A 12,804-nucleotide genomic window follows, 5' to 3' on the forward strand; every position below is an offset into this window, starting at 1 on the left:
CACACACACACACACACACACACACACACACACACAAACATGCTGTGTTTGAGCATGAAGCTTCAGAAAGCCAGTTCGGTGCTCGTCCGTCCTCTGGGTGGGAAAACTCAGCGGCCTCTGTGACGCTGACGTTTCCCAGCATTCTCGGGGGATCTGGTGTCACTTCCGGGCAGAACGGCCGACTTGACGTCTCCACCGAGCTCTGGGCCGGCCCCGGGGTCTCGTCCCAGCGGGACGGCCGCTCAGCTTCAAGCAGAAACACGTCAGCTGTGCAGAAATATCTGCTCTAAAGCGAAGATGCCCTCACCTGCACCGTTCACCAGCTCCTGTCGGGGTCCAGACGCGCCGCTCCGGCAGAGCTGTCCAGGCCAGCAGTGGGTTGACTGCGAGGCTTTCACCGTCCTCACACGGCAGCCGTCACGCCAAACCGCAGAGCGCGGCGGCGGCGGCGGCAGCCAGAGGAAATAATTAAGCCGTACAACAGAGTCCTTTATAAAAGTTAATAACCCACCTCACAGATGTCAGCGTGACACTGCCAACCTCAGGGAAACGCTGCCTTGCTTCAACTCAATGTCCGTCTGTCTGTCTGTCTGTCTGTGTGTGTGTGTGTGTGTGTGTGTGTGTGTGTGTGTGTGTGTGTGTGTGTGTGTGTGTGTAGGTAGGTAGGTTTTCAAACTGAAAGAAACCAGTGAAACGGGGACTTTGGTGGAGTTGTGTTTACACGACAGCGACGCTCAGTCAAACTGTAAACGTCTCTTTTCAGACCGGCTCCCAAGGTGGAACTTCACTGCGACGGTCTCAACTCGACCGCTACAGCGTGCACGAGTGACCAGCATGGCGGCCTGCAGGGCGTCAGGACTCCTGGTTTTAGTCTATGTTTAGTTTTATAGTGAAGATTCACCGCCTAGAGCGTCCAGGTCATCATCTGTCCACACACACTCTCCATTGTGAGTCTTTACAGTGTGTGTGTGTTGCAAACAGAGCCAGCAGCTCCGCCCTGTGGCGAGGCTTGAGAACTACATCGTTTCCAGTGTTTCTGCCGTCGCCGTGTAAACGCAGAGCTGTTCTGAAACGGGCCGTGTCGTGTAAACGGGGGCCTGGCAGTGTGGTCAACACGTGGCGCCGGGTCCACCTTGGAGCCTGCTGTTCGTGTTTTAGGCTAAATTCATTCCTGGTGAAGTTTCCAGGCAGGTTGAGGCAGTTTGGGTTGAAAATGTGAGATGAAATGTTATTATGCAAGTGTCCTGGAAATGCTGGTATGTCTGAAGGGGGGGGGTCTACTGGAATAGACTAAGTAATGCTGTGGAATCGTGTGTGTGTGTGTATGTGTGTATGTGTGTGTGTGTAATCTAAAGAAGGCCCAGATCCTGCCCATGTATGTCATGAATGGACTTGTTGTTTCTCAGTGTTCACCGGATGATGATTGATTTCTTTCTAAAATAAATTCCGCCCTCCATTAAATATAGATTAACTGCATTCCTCTCCTCTCACATCATATAAATAAGTCCAAGTCTCTTCCCTGTTGCTGTTTCAGCCGAGCTAAATTCAGGCTCTGTGATCCAGAGGGATTGGAGGAAGAGAACGCGGCAACAAAGACCAAGTTGACGCCTGATGGTCGTTCATTCATGAGTTACTCTCTGCTGACTTGCAGAGCCTGAGGTGATGGACTCCATCTCTCTCCAAGCAGCTCGCACCTTTAAAGGCCAGCTGTGATTTAAGAAGTGACGCTTCATTGTTGAACTCTTCATATCTTCAGTGTGTTCTAGATTTCACAGTTAAGCAAATGAAGAGGAAACAGTATTGGAAGTTTTCTTCAGTACTCCAGTAAAATGACGCCTGCTTTGATCTGAGCCTCTGAAGCTGGAAACTACATCCACTTTGTCTTTAGGACAATTTTCTTGATTGGCAAACTGCTCAGTATAATAGATTAGTGCGTCGTCTGCATAGAAAATAAATAGATTCCAATGTTTCTGTTGGATCAGTGGTCATAATGTTCTGGCTGATTAGTGAAGATTTAGGCAGGATTTTTCTACTTATTCTTCCTGCTCAAGCTGACGTCTTTGCGATGGGACGGAAAGCAGTGATGGCTCTAAAGGCAGTTTCTCTGCAGCTGCCCCGCCGCTCTGACCCTCTGACTCGGTGCCTATAATGTCCTTCAGAGCAAGAAAAAGTTGTAATAAAGCGGTGATTTCCTTTGAGCACTAATGTCTTCCCAGGGATTGGGCTGGAATTGACTGCAGAGGTTTAATGGAATCATCAGACAGACCTGCTGAACCGCAGCGATTTAGCTTTTTGGTCCCAAACTATAAATATGAGGCTCATAATAACTGCAGACATCCAGAGCCATTAAAGGGACTTGTTACCTCATAATCTCGCATTAGGCCTGGGCACTTTGTGAATGACTGACAGGGTGGGGTTTTCTGTTTTTTTTTCATTTTCGCAGTCTGAAGCTCACAGAGCCGAGTCCAGAGTCCACTTTTCAGCTCGGTCGCCGGTCCTCAAACTCCAGCGCATGGTTTAATTGAGTTCGATCCGTCTGTCTCCTAGATCGTTTTTCCTGAACTTAACGGTGACGGGTTCTGGAGCTGAACACAGAAAGTGTGTAGACAGAGGTCATCTGGTCTGGCATCCAGTCGATCGCAGAGGACTCACATCCAGACCAGTGCAGTCGATGCAGAGCTGGGATACCTGAACACTTCTCTGATAGCAGACGGGGTTGAACCGATTAGTTCATGTGTAGCAGGTTCCTCTCCTGTTAGTTTACATGAGGTAAAGACATTCCAGTCGCTTTAAGCCAACAAATAAACTGTTTATCAGTGACAGCTCACCCGTCTGGAATGAAGTATTTAACACGATCATACCAAACTACGTGCTACCTGCTCGTGTCGACCGACCCTCGAGCAGCTTCGATTTGTTGTCGACATCGTGTGCCGCTCAGATTATTAATCTGGTTTCACAGCTGTTGAATAAACACTGCAGCCACACAGCTTGATAACAGGAGCTCAAAGCTTCCTCTCCGACAGGCTCTCTGGGCGTGAGGAATCACGGATTAGTCCAGGACTGACCCTTTTCATGGTGTGTCTGCCTTCAGACGTGGACGAGTGCCAGGACGACCAGGTGTGTGTGAGAGGCCACTGCCAGAACACCGAGGGCTCCTTCCTCTGCCTCTGCGGGCCGGGCTTCAGAGCGTCCGCCGCCGGAGACCAGTGCGACGGTAGGAACCGTGGACACAAACTGCTTTTAAAAAACAGACGGTGGCCTGCTGGTGTCCGCTGACGCTGTGTTCCGTCTCTCCAGACGTGGACGAGTGTGTGGAGGAGGCCCGGCCCTGTGAGGACGTGGGACAGTGTGTGAATAACGTGGGCTCCTACACCTGCAGCTGTCCAAGAGGCTACCGGCAGGTCAACGGCACCAGCTGCAGAGGTGAGCACACACACACACACACACACACGCGCGCGCGCACACACTTCAGTGAGTCCCTCTCTCTCTCCTTGCAGATGTGGACGAGTGTTTGGAGGAGGCAGAGCTCTGCTCCCCTCACGGCAGGTGTCTCAACTCGGAGGGCTCTTACCTGTGTGTGTGTGACGGCGGGTTCACCGCCAGCCTGGACGCTCCGTCCTGCGAGGGTGAGACGCCGCCCCGGCCTGACCTCGGCCTCGCCTCGCTCCGTGGGGTGGCTTCTCGTTTGTCCTGGCGGTGCGAACTCCTGTTTTCCCGAAGCTCTTTAGCCCCGCGCTTTGTTCCGCGAGGTGGGAGGAGAACTCAGTCTGCACAAACAGCCTTCTTTCCTCACGGCGTCCCGCTCGTTCAGGGCCGAGCCACTTCCTCCAGTTCTTAGATCGGCGGTATGCCTTCAGAAAAATGCCAAGGCGGGGGGTTTCCCAGGAGAACAAAGTGGGGATTTGGAAGAACTCTGTCTTCATGCCTGTGTGGAGACAGAGATTAACATCCCAGCATGCAACAGAAGCATCATCAGCAATGTGAAAGTCCCGCTAGCCGCTGAAGCTAGCTAACAGCCCGCTAAACACGATAACTCCTGTCGGCTGCAGTGAGTCATGAGCCAAACACGGAAACATAGCATGAGCATAGCAGCATGGCTAACGGCACTAGCATGTTAGTATTAGCATGGTAGCGCTTGCTTTAGCGGCGCTAGTGTCACAGTAACAGTTGTACGTGATTCTGATTGTCTTCCTGCTCCCTGCCACACTGCCCCCTGTAGGCCTGGCTGCTCACTGCAGCTTCAACAGGTCTTTGTAAATTAAATGTTTTTTTGAAGACGTAGTATAAATGTGTTCTTGTGAATCCTCAGCCACGTCCAGACGTGACCGTAGTTGAGATTGTTCATTGAAGGCAGCTGGTTTTTGCTCCTGAGAGTCTCCTGCAGGGTTTCTGGGCTGAAGGCGCCGGCCGGGAGGCGTCTTGACATCGGGACGCCTCGGCCCTGTCATTACCCTCAGATGACTGTTTATCACACCAGGAGATCCCAGCAGCGCTGCTTCAGTATTAAAAGCACACAGCCGTGCGGTCAGGCGCCTCTGCTCGCCTGTCAGCGTGTCTCCGTCCCCCGTTTCCCCTCAGAGCCTCGCCGCCGCTCTCGGTTCCTCTGGGCCTCTCCGCCGGCGCTGTTTTCACAGATAGAGGGGTGAAGAAAAAAAACCCAGAGAAAGCCCAGCGGACGAGAAGCAGATGGAAGCCTTTGAGCTGGCTGTCTAGACTTGGGGGGATGTTTGCTGTGATTCATCGGGGGGCTCAGGCTGAAGCGAAAGCGTCTGCGTTCGGCGTTTATTCAGGCAGATCGCTCAAAGGCTTCTCTCCTCCCGCCGCTCAGTCTTCACCTTTCATGTCTCGTCCGTTCATCTGGCCGGGAGGAAATAAAAGCAGAAGTGTGAGTTATTATTGTCTGGCGGGTTTTTATACCTTTTCAAATGTTTTCTGGCCACATCTGCGTCGATACGCCGACTGACGACAGCAGAGAAGCTTGTTCAGAGTGAAAGGATAAAATCCCGGCTGCGTTGGTCTTTCAGACATCGACGAGTGTGGCCTGAACGAGACTCTCTGCGGCCCCCACGGCTTCTGTGAGAACCGGCTGGGCTCCTTCAGGTGTCTGTGTGACCAGGGCTACCAGGAGTCCCCGGACCAGCAGGGCTGCGTCGGTGAGTGACGGGCCGTTCCAGGTCACACTTTAACACTTTCAGTGACAGTTCTGTGCAGGACCAGGTCAGGAAAGTCAAAACTAGAAGTAAACACACCGTCTTCTGATGTTTAAAGACCGGGTTCTGGAGCTGCTGGTTGATTCAGCGGTGAAACCAGCGGTAGCTGACCGATCAGACGTGTCTGGAGACTGAGATGAAGATCTGATCCCAGTCAGTGAGGAGCTTCTCCTATTTGTCGAAGGTGTTCTTCAGGAGTTTAAAACAGCAGTTTAAAACCGTTCATCCTCCGTACTGCGGCGGCGCTGAGCCCCGCCGTGACCGCTGGTCTGGGATCTGCGCTTCTCGTTAGCCGACGTAAATAAAGCCCCGGCCCGCCGCGGGACACCGGTTCCCCTCCCGTTACCTCTGGCCTCGCTTGTTTATTTCCAGCAGTGTTTGAAAGCGGCCTTGCCAGGCGGTGCGGACGCAGCGATGAGAAATCCAGTCGGGCGGTCGGCCTCGCGTTCGGCGAGGAATGCGCCGGAGCTGGAGGGTTCTGGTGGTTTCTCCGGGCCGGCCGGGCCCCTGCAGCTCCCATCTTAGTCTAATTTCCTCCTGCAGGAAGGACTGGTAGAACCCACTTCCCCCGTCCCAGCCCCCAAACACACACACACTCACACACACACACACACACACACACACACACACACACACAAACACACAGCACAGTGCGGCAGCTCCCAGCATAGACTCTGTGCTTTATAGGCACTTAAACACACTTCCCATCTGTCCCTTGGCAGCGCCGCCGGTTCCCACCCCGGTCCAGATGCCTCCCGTCTTCTGCCAAACCGGCGCTGCGCTGCGGCCGGCTCGGAGCAACTCACACACTTACATATGTATACACTAGACACACACACACACTCACAGACGCAGTTCCTTAAAGCTAACACGGGCGGTGAACCGCCGGCCGTGGAGAACGCCGGCCGCGCTCTCCGTCTCCGTCCTCCGCGTTCTGTGAAGTGCAGTCTGGACGGTGAATCGCCGCCTCTTCCTGCTTCCCGCCGGCAGACGTGAACGAGTGTGAGCTGCTGAGCAGCGTGTGCGGCGAGGCCCAGTGTGTGAACGTGGACGGCTCCTTCCTGTGTGTGTGTCCCAGCGGGCAGGACTACAACGTCATGATCGCCAAGTGCGAGCCGGTCCCCACAGGTGAGCCGGGTCCGGCCACACACACACACACACACACACACACACACAGATCGGCTTCAGTGTGAAATCCAGTGAACACGGTGAACGCCCCCCCCCCCTCGTCCCTCCCTGCAGCCTCGTCCGTGGAGCGGAAGGAGTGCTACTACCGCCTGAACGACGAGAACCTGTGCGAGAGCGTGCTGACCAGCCACGTCACGCTGCAGGAGTGCTGCTGCACGCTGGGCGCCGGCTGGGGCGACAACTGCGAGGTGCACCCCTGCCCCGTCAACGGAACCGGTGAGCGGGGGGGTCAGCGGGGGGAAGAGTCCCGGTCCGTCTGGTCCTCCTGCAGCAGAAGTGTGTGATCTTCTCTTCTCTTCTCGGCTCTTTCAGACCAGTTCAACCAGATGTGTCCGTCGGGAAGAGGCTACATTCCCAGCGCAGACCTGCTGTACGGAGTCCAGACCTCGGAGAGCTACAGGGGTGAGGAGACGCTCCGCCGGTCCCTGAACGCCACACGATGATCCAGTCGGTCCCGGGTGAGCGCTGACCCGGATCTCGATCTTTTTTGTGGCTCGCAGACGCAGACGAGTGCACGCTGTTCGGCCAGGAGGTGTGTAAAGGCGGCTTCTGTCTGGACACGGAGGGCAGCTACGAGTGCTACTGCAAGACGGGCCAGGACTACGACCAGGCCCGGCTGGAGTGCAGGGGTGAGCCTGGTCCGGGACCCGGCGGGGCCGGAGGGGGGCCGGCCGCGCTCCGCTTCACGTGACTGGTCTTCCTCTCTGCAGACATCGACGAGTGTCTGGACGACTCGGTGTGTGTCGGCGGCGAGTGTCTGAACACGGACGGCTCCTACATGTGCTTCTGCACACACCCCATGGTGCTGGACCCCCACAGCAGCCGCTGCGTGTTCGTGTCCGAGGCGGCCGGTACGTCTCCGCCCCGGGGGGGGGGGACCGGGGTGTCCCGACCCGCCCTCACGCGCACGCCGGTGTTTCCAGGGCAACGGGAGACGGAGCAGGTGGACTACCAGGGCATCTGCTGGCAGACGGTGACGCAGAGCCTGACCTGCACCCGGCCGCTGGGGGCCGACCGCAGGACCACCTACACCGAGTGCTGCTGCCTGTACGGAGAGGCCTGGGGCATGGACTGCGCCCTGTGTCCTCCCAGGAACACCGGTACACACACACACACACACACACACACACACACACACACACACACAAACACACACACACACAAACTTGAGCCCTGACTTTCATCGACCAGCTCGTCGGAGAATGACGAACAAAGAACCGAGACCGATCACTCAAAGTTTCTTCTTCCTGGGTTCAAAGTGCGCCCTCTAGCACAGTCCACACACATTGCAGCGTCTTAAATGAACTTGGAGTTCATGTTCAATGTTTAAATCTTTTTCAACACATGAAATGATTCTTCTTTTTAACTTAAAATACACAAGTGCATGAAATTCAAACCTTCTTTATCCTGTACGTAGGAAGCGCCGCTTACAGGTTGGTAACAAGGAGCAGAATTACGTCAAGAAATGATTCAGTCCAAGACAAGAATGAAGATGAAAGAACAAACAAAGCAGTGTGAAAGAAGAAAAACACGAATATAAATAGTCGCCAAGTGTTCAATGACAAAGAAAATGTAGAAAAAGTAACGAGAAAAACTGGAGAAATATTAGGAGGGAAGGTAAACTGATGAAAGTGAAATGAATGTTTTTACTTTGCTGATGTGGAGCGAAGGTCTCCGGTTGGTGATCAGCTGATATCAAGGACTATTCATTGTGTATTATATGAGATACTGACATTCCCCCCCCCCAGATGACTACGCCTCCATGTGTAACCTCCCGCTGAGCGGCGGCCGCCGGCCGTACGGCCACGACGCTCTGGTCGCAGCTCCGGTCCAGGAGTATGAAGTCGGTCCGGTCTTCCTCACTCCAGACCCTCCGCCGCACGAGCAGCGCCGCCTCCCCCCGTTTCCTGAAGAGCGTGAGTCTTCCCTTCACAACACACACACACACACACACACACACACACACACCTCTCTGTCTGGAGTGCTCACGGCTCTGTGCTGCCACCTGGTGTCAGCAGAGAGATGCTGCCCTCCAGACAGGACGAATCAACCCTGACACTAGTGTGTGTGTGTGTGTGTGTGTGTGTGTGTGTGTGTGTGTGCGTGTGTGTGTGTGTTGCAGACTCACACAAGGCCTTCGAGGGCCTGCGGGCGGAGGAGTGTGGGATCCTGAACGGCTGTGAGAACGGCCGCTGTGTCCGGGTCCAGGAGGGCTACACCTGCGACTGCTTCGACGGCTACACCCTGGACCTGTCCCGCATGGCCTGCATCGGTACGGCGGCGGCGGCGGCGGCGGCGGCGCACCATTGCTCCGTCCGCCGACCCCCTCCTCACATGTTTCTGTTTTTTTCTTTACCTCCGCAGACGTGAACGAGTGCTCGGAGCTGAACAGCCGGATGTCGCTGTGCAAAAACGCCAAGTGCATCAACACCGTGGGCTCCTACCAGTGTGTGTGTCTGCCGGGCTTCACACACTCCAGCAAGCCCAACTACTGCGTGGAGGCCCAGACAGACCAGACGTCCGCACACACACACTGAGACCGCACGCACAAGCTTGTATTGCTATACTTGTGAGGACGTCCGCTGATCACACCCGCTCGGCCCAGAGCTGCGACTGTAAAACCCCAAACGGCCGGCGCTGGCGGCGTCCGCAGGTCTGCCTTCACATCTTAAAGCCTAAATAAACAATAGATTCAGTACTGAGTTCAGCTGGTTGAGGAACGGAACGTTGGCGAGCTCCAGCTCGGTGGACTGAGCAGCTTCCATCAGCTGCCGGCAGCAGGACGTCAGAGAACACCTCCGCTTCAGCTCTGGGCTGGAAGACAGCGGTCTGGCTGCAAGTTTGGACATTTGGTCATTAGGTATAGAAATACAGCATTATCACACACACACGCACACACACACACACACACACACACTTGAAGATCTGTCTTTGTGGGGCCAAACATGATCTCTGTCGTCTCAAAGCATCAAACTTCGAAATCACCCACTGCGACTGAGCTGTAGCTAAGCCCCGCCTCCTCGCTGACCGGTTAAACCACAGGAGAGGACAGGGAGGCGTTCCTGTCGGACAAGCTGTGACGCCTGCGACTCCTCAACCAGGGAAGCTAGGCGGCTAACAAGCCCGGCGCTGCTAGCATCGTGTGATTAATATACGACCAGACTGCTGAAGTTACACTAGACATGGAGGAAATGGGCCCAAATGAAACAGTAAGCAGAAGAGTAAGCAGCTCTAAAGCTTTTCTGGAGGTTCAAGCTCAGAATGTCCGATTTCCAGGAAGTAGGTAGACCAATGCTTTCGGTTCGTTTGAACTTGGGGACGGGGCTTAACCAAAGATCAACTCAGCACATAGCACTTAGAAGGAAGTTAGCGATCTTTCCCAGCATAGTCCAAATATCACCACTGTGGCGCCGCCTGGCGTCCCCCGGAGCTCAGCCAGCCTCTGACCTCTGACCTCTGACCTCTGACCTCTGACCTCAGTGCCTCGCCTCGAACTAACCTCACACACGTTAGCTCCAGTGACCATCAGAAGTCCGTCTCTCCACCCGGCAGAGGCCTCACACCTCAAACCAGGACTGTTAGCGCCCCACAAAGACAGTAACACACCACACACACACGCACACACACACACACACACACACACACACACACACACACACACACACACACACACACACACACACATACACATATCCAATGGAAACCTATATATTCTGCACTGTATAAGACACACATCCAATGAAACCAACAGTAACTTACTTGACATGAAGATTCAGCTTAACTCACCTTGTGGTGCCTTCTGTTTGAGGGGGGAGAACAGCAGTTGTATAAAATGTATGTTTGGTCAGTTGCTTTTCTAAGTCGCTTTGTTTATTTTATGTTTAAATCGAGTATTTTTGTGTAATAAGAGGCTGCTCTGCTCATGTAACACATCGACAAACCCCACGGACTCGTGCTGGGGGATTCTCGTGCATTTTTTTTTTTTTTTACCCAGTCAAGCAGATTGTGGATATTTAAGAGTGTGAAGAGGCCGGCTGTCTGCTCCCTCGCTTCCTCCACCTCCGTCCCTCCAGTCGTCCAGGAGAAGAGCGACGACCCGGACCCGTCGGTGTGAAGGAAGCCGCCCAGCGGAGAGTGAAGCTCGCCGTGACGCCTGTCTCCGATGGCAGAGTGTTGAGGACCGCGTCGCCTCGTGTTCCTCCGTTTCGTGACCGAGGGGCCGAAAGCGGTCGCTGTTTTTCTACGTTTTCTTTTCTGCGTTTCACTGCAAAGTCTTGCCAGGTTGCAAAGCTGCTATGGGACAGCGACGGCTCGGGAGAACCTTGTGTACATTTAATCGAAAGAGTGGAGAAAACAGCTGATGTCAGTGTAATTTGTACATGAATAAGTGGCTTTTTTTAATGACTTCATATCACAATGTACATGAAGCCTCTGTGGTAATAAACCAGATATTGTGATATTTAGGTTAGCCGCTTGTCTTTGTTTTGTTTTTTACCTGAAGTGAGTTTTTCTGCTGTGTTTTAGCTTGTTCAATATACAGTAAATACACAACGTGCACTACACTTCCACTCCACCTGTAGGGGGCGCTCCCTCGCTGCCTGGAGAGGACGAGACGCCTTCATCTGTGAGAGAAGCTGGAGTCAGAGTTGGAGGAACTGTATTTTTCAGCCGGTGTGCCTTGAAATGAGCGTGTTGTATGTGTTGTTTTGGACTGAGGGCCCTCTGGAGAGAAACTATTGGCACTCTGATTTCCGTTGGGCAGTTTTCTGCAGCTGTTCTTGACATGCTCTTCTGATAACGTTACGATCTCAGCTTCAGTTCCTTCAAAGGTTGCGATCTGGGATGTTTAATCAACCTGCACCTGTTTTATCTTGTGTTTTTGGCTGGAAACTCCTGGCCCGATCTGGAAGTTCTTCCCCAACATCTGAACCGTTTTAGGAAGTGTGTGACGTGAATCGACACTGCAAACGCTGGAGCGAGTTCAGCGGATAACCTCTTCCAGAGCAGTCACGACTGCAGAGTTTCAAAACTGAAAACTCAACGACCCAAAACACGAAACCAAGACGGCAGCGGCGCCACAACAACGCTGTGAGAGCCAGCCAGCGGCCCTGCCAGACTCAAACATTACGTACTCAGAGAAGTGGAATGATCCAGAACACGTCGCTGCTGAAGGTATCGGACATCTTGAAATGTCACTGAAAACATAAACTGTACTTTGGCTCTGGAGAAGCTTCCTTCTGTTTTGCAGTGAGGTGAAGCGGTCATCAAAATGAAATCGTTATCAGTGGCGTCTGCGAGCATTTAGAGGAAAAACACACCTGTTATCACGCGCAATAGCAGCTGTGTTGTTTCCCCGGCCGCCTGGGCTCCGTGCGCTCGGCTTGATCCCTGGGAACCTTCAGCCAGTCGCCACTGTTGATGTTATTATGGAGGGCGGCTTTTAGTCGGGTTAAAGTACAAACACAGAGACGCACGGAGCCAAGATGACAACAAACGCCGAGTACAAATACAGTTTTTCACATTCCAGTCTGGCATCGGGTCTGAGAAAAGATTTGTTCTGTCGGAAGTCACGGCGTGAAATGTGAATGTTAAAAGAATTCGGCACAAAAACTGGAGAAGAAATGGAATCAAACTCAGCTACGAGAGCTCTGTACTGACCGAAAAGACACTTTGTTAATCTACACATCTTGAACTGACAAAAAGTCACAGCTCTGTCCACCATCATCATCCTTCCACTTCTTTAATGTCACAGTTCTCCCCACAGCGGTCACAGACCGATTAACGACATCTTCAGAAATGTCAGCAGAACCTGATTTCCAGGTCTCCAGCTTCAGAGTTCTATGAGGTCTTCATCGAAAACAACTTGTCTGGTTCAGCAATGAAGAGTTCTGGATCATCATTGGTTCATGTTAACAACTCTTCAGCTCAGACTGAAGTTACACGTGGAGTTCCACAGGGTTCTGTCTTAGGACCGGTACTCTTCACATCGTACATGTTAGGGACCGGGACCTGGTTCATCACGGGTTTATCACCGAGAAGCAAGAAGCCCATGAAAATTCCTACAACTTGTTCAAGCTGTTTCAACATTTTCACAGGGAAAATATATGGAGTTCAATGACTTTGCTGTCATTTTATTGGTCTCCATTCTCATGATGTTAGATTGAGCCTCATGCGGCGCCTGACATGAAAAGACTCTGACGCCGCTGGATTGGCTGGTTGGAAGACACCGGAGCTCTCATCGATGGAATCATCAGCCTTATTCTGGAAGGTTCCAGGTACTGACATTACTGATGCTAACTGCTCTGGTGTCATCTGCAGCTGAGAGAGATGCTCTCATCACTAATTCAGTTTAATTCAGCTGAAAACCCTTTATTTGTCCCCAGGAGGAATTCAAGGCACACCTTTA

At 53.1% G+C, this 12,804-nt stretch overlaps 1 protein-coding gene across 2 annotated transcripts in view; it reads left to right on the forward strand.

Moving 5' to 3' along the window:
* Positions 1 to 10,090, forward strand: part of ltbp1 (latent transforming growth factor beta binding protein 1) — a 79,718-nt gene extending 69,628 nt beyond the window's left edge. For both annotated transcript variants that reach the window (XM_030107077.1, XM_030107078.1), the window contains 13 exons: positions 3,092 to 3,214; positions 3,298 to 3,423; positions 3,498 to 3,626; positions 5,025 to 5,153; positions 6,201 to 6,338; positions 6,453 to 6,614; positions 6,711 to 6,800; positions 6,899 to 7,027; positions 7,109 to 7,249; positions 7,322 to 7,498; positions 8,147 to 8,314; positions 8,521 to 8,670; positions 8,763 to 10,090. In XM_030107077.1, the coding sequence (XP_029962937.1) occupies positions 3,092 to 3,214; positions 3,298 to 3,423; positions 3,498 to 3,626; positions 5,025 to 5,153; positions 6,201 to 6,338; positions 6,453 to 6,614; positions 6,711 to 6,800; positions 6,899 to 7,027; positions 7,109 to 7,249; positions 7,322 to 7,498; positions 8,147 to 8,314; positions 8,521 to 8,670; positions 8,763 to 8,935 (1,835 nt within the window). In that variant the 3' untranslated portion in view covers positions 8,936 to 10,090. The remainder of the gene's footprint in view (positions 1 to 3,091; positions 3,215 to 3,297; positions 3,424 to 3,497; positions 3,627 to 5,024; positions 5,154 to 6,200; positions 6,339 to 6,452; positions 6,615 to 6,710; positions 6,801 to 6,898; positions 7,028 to 7,108; positions 7,250 to 7,321; positions 7,499 to 8,146; positions 8,315 to 8,520; positions 8,671 to 8,762) is intronic.
* Positions 10,091 to 12,804: the final 2,714 nt, after the last annotated feature.

Source organism: Salarias fasciatus, chromosome 13 (assembly GCF_902148845.1).
Source record: "Salarias fasciatus chromosome 13, fSalaFa1.1, whole genome shotgun sequence".
Lineage (NCBI taxonomy): Eukaryota > Metazoa > Chordata > Actinopteri > Blenniiformes > Blenniidae > Salarias > Salarias fasciatus.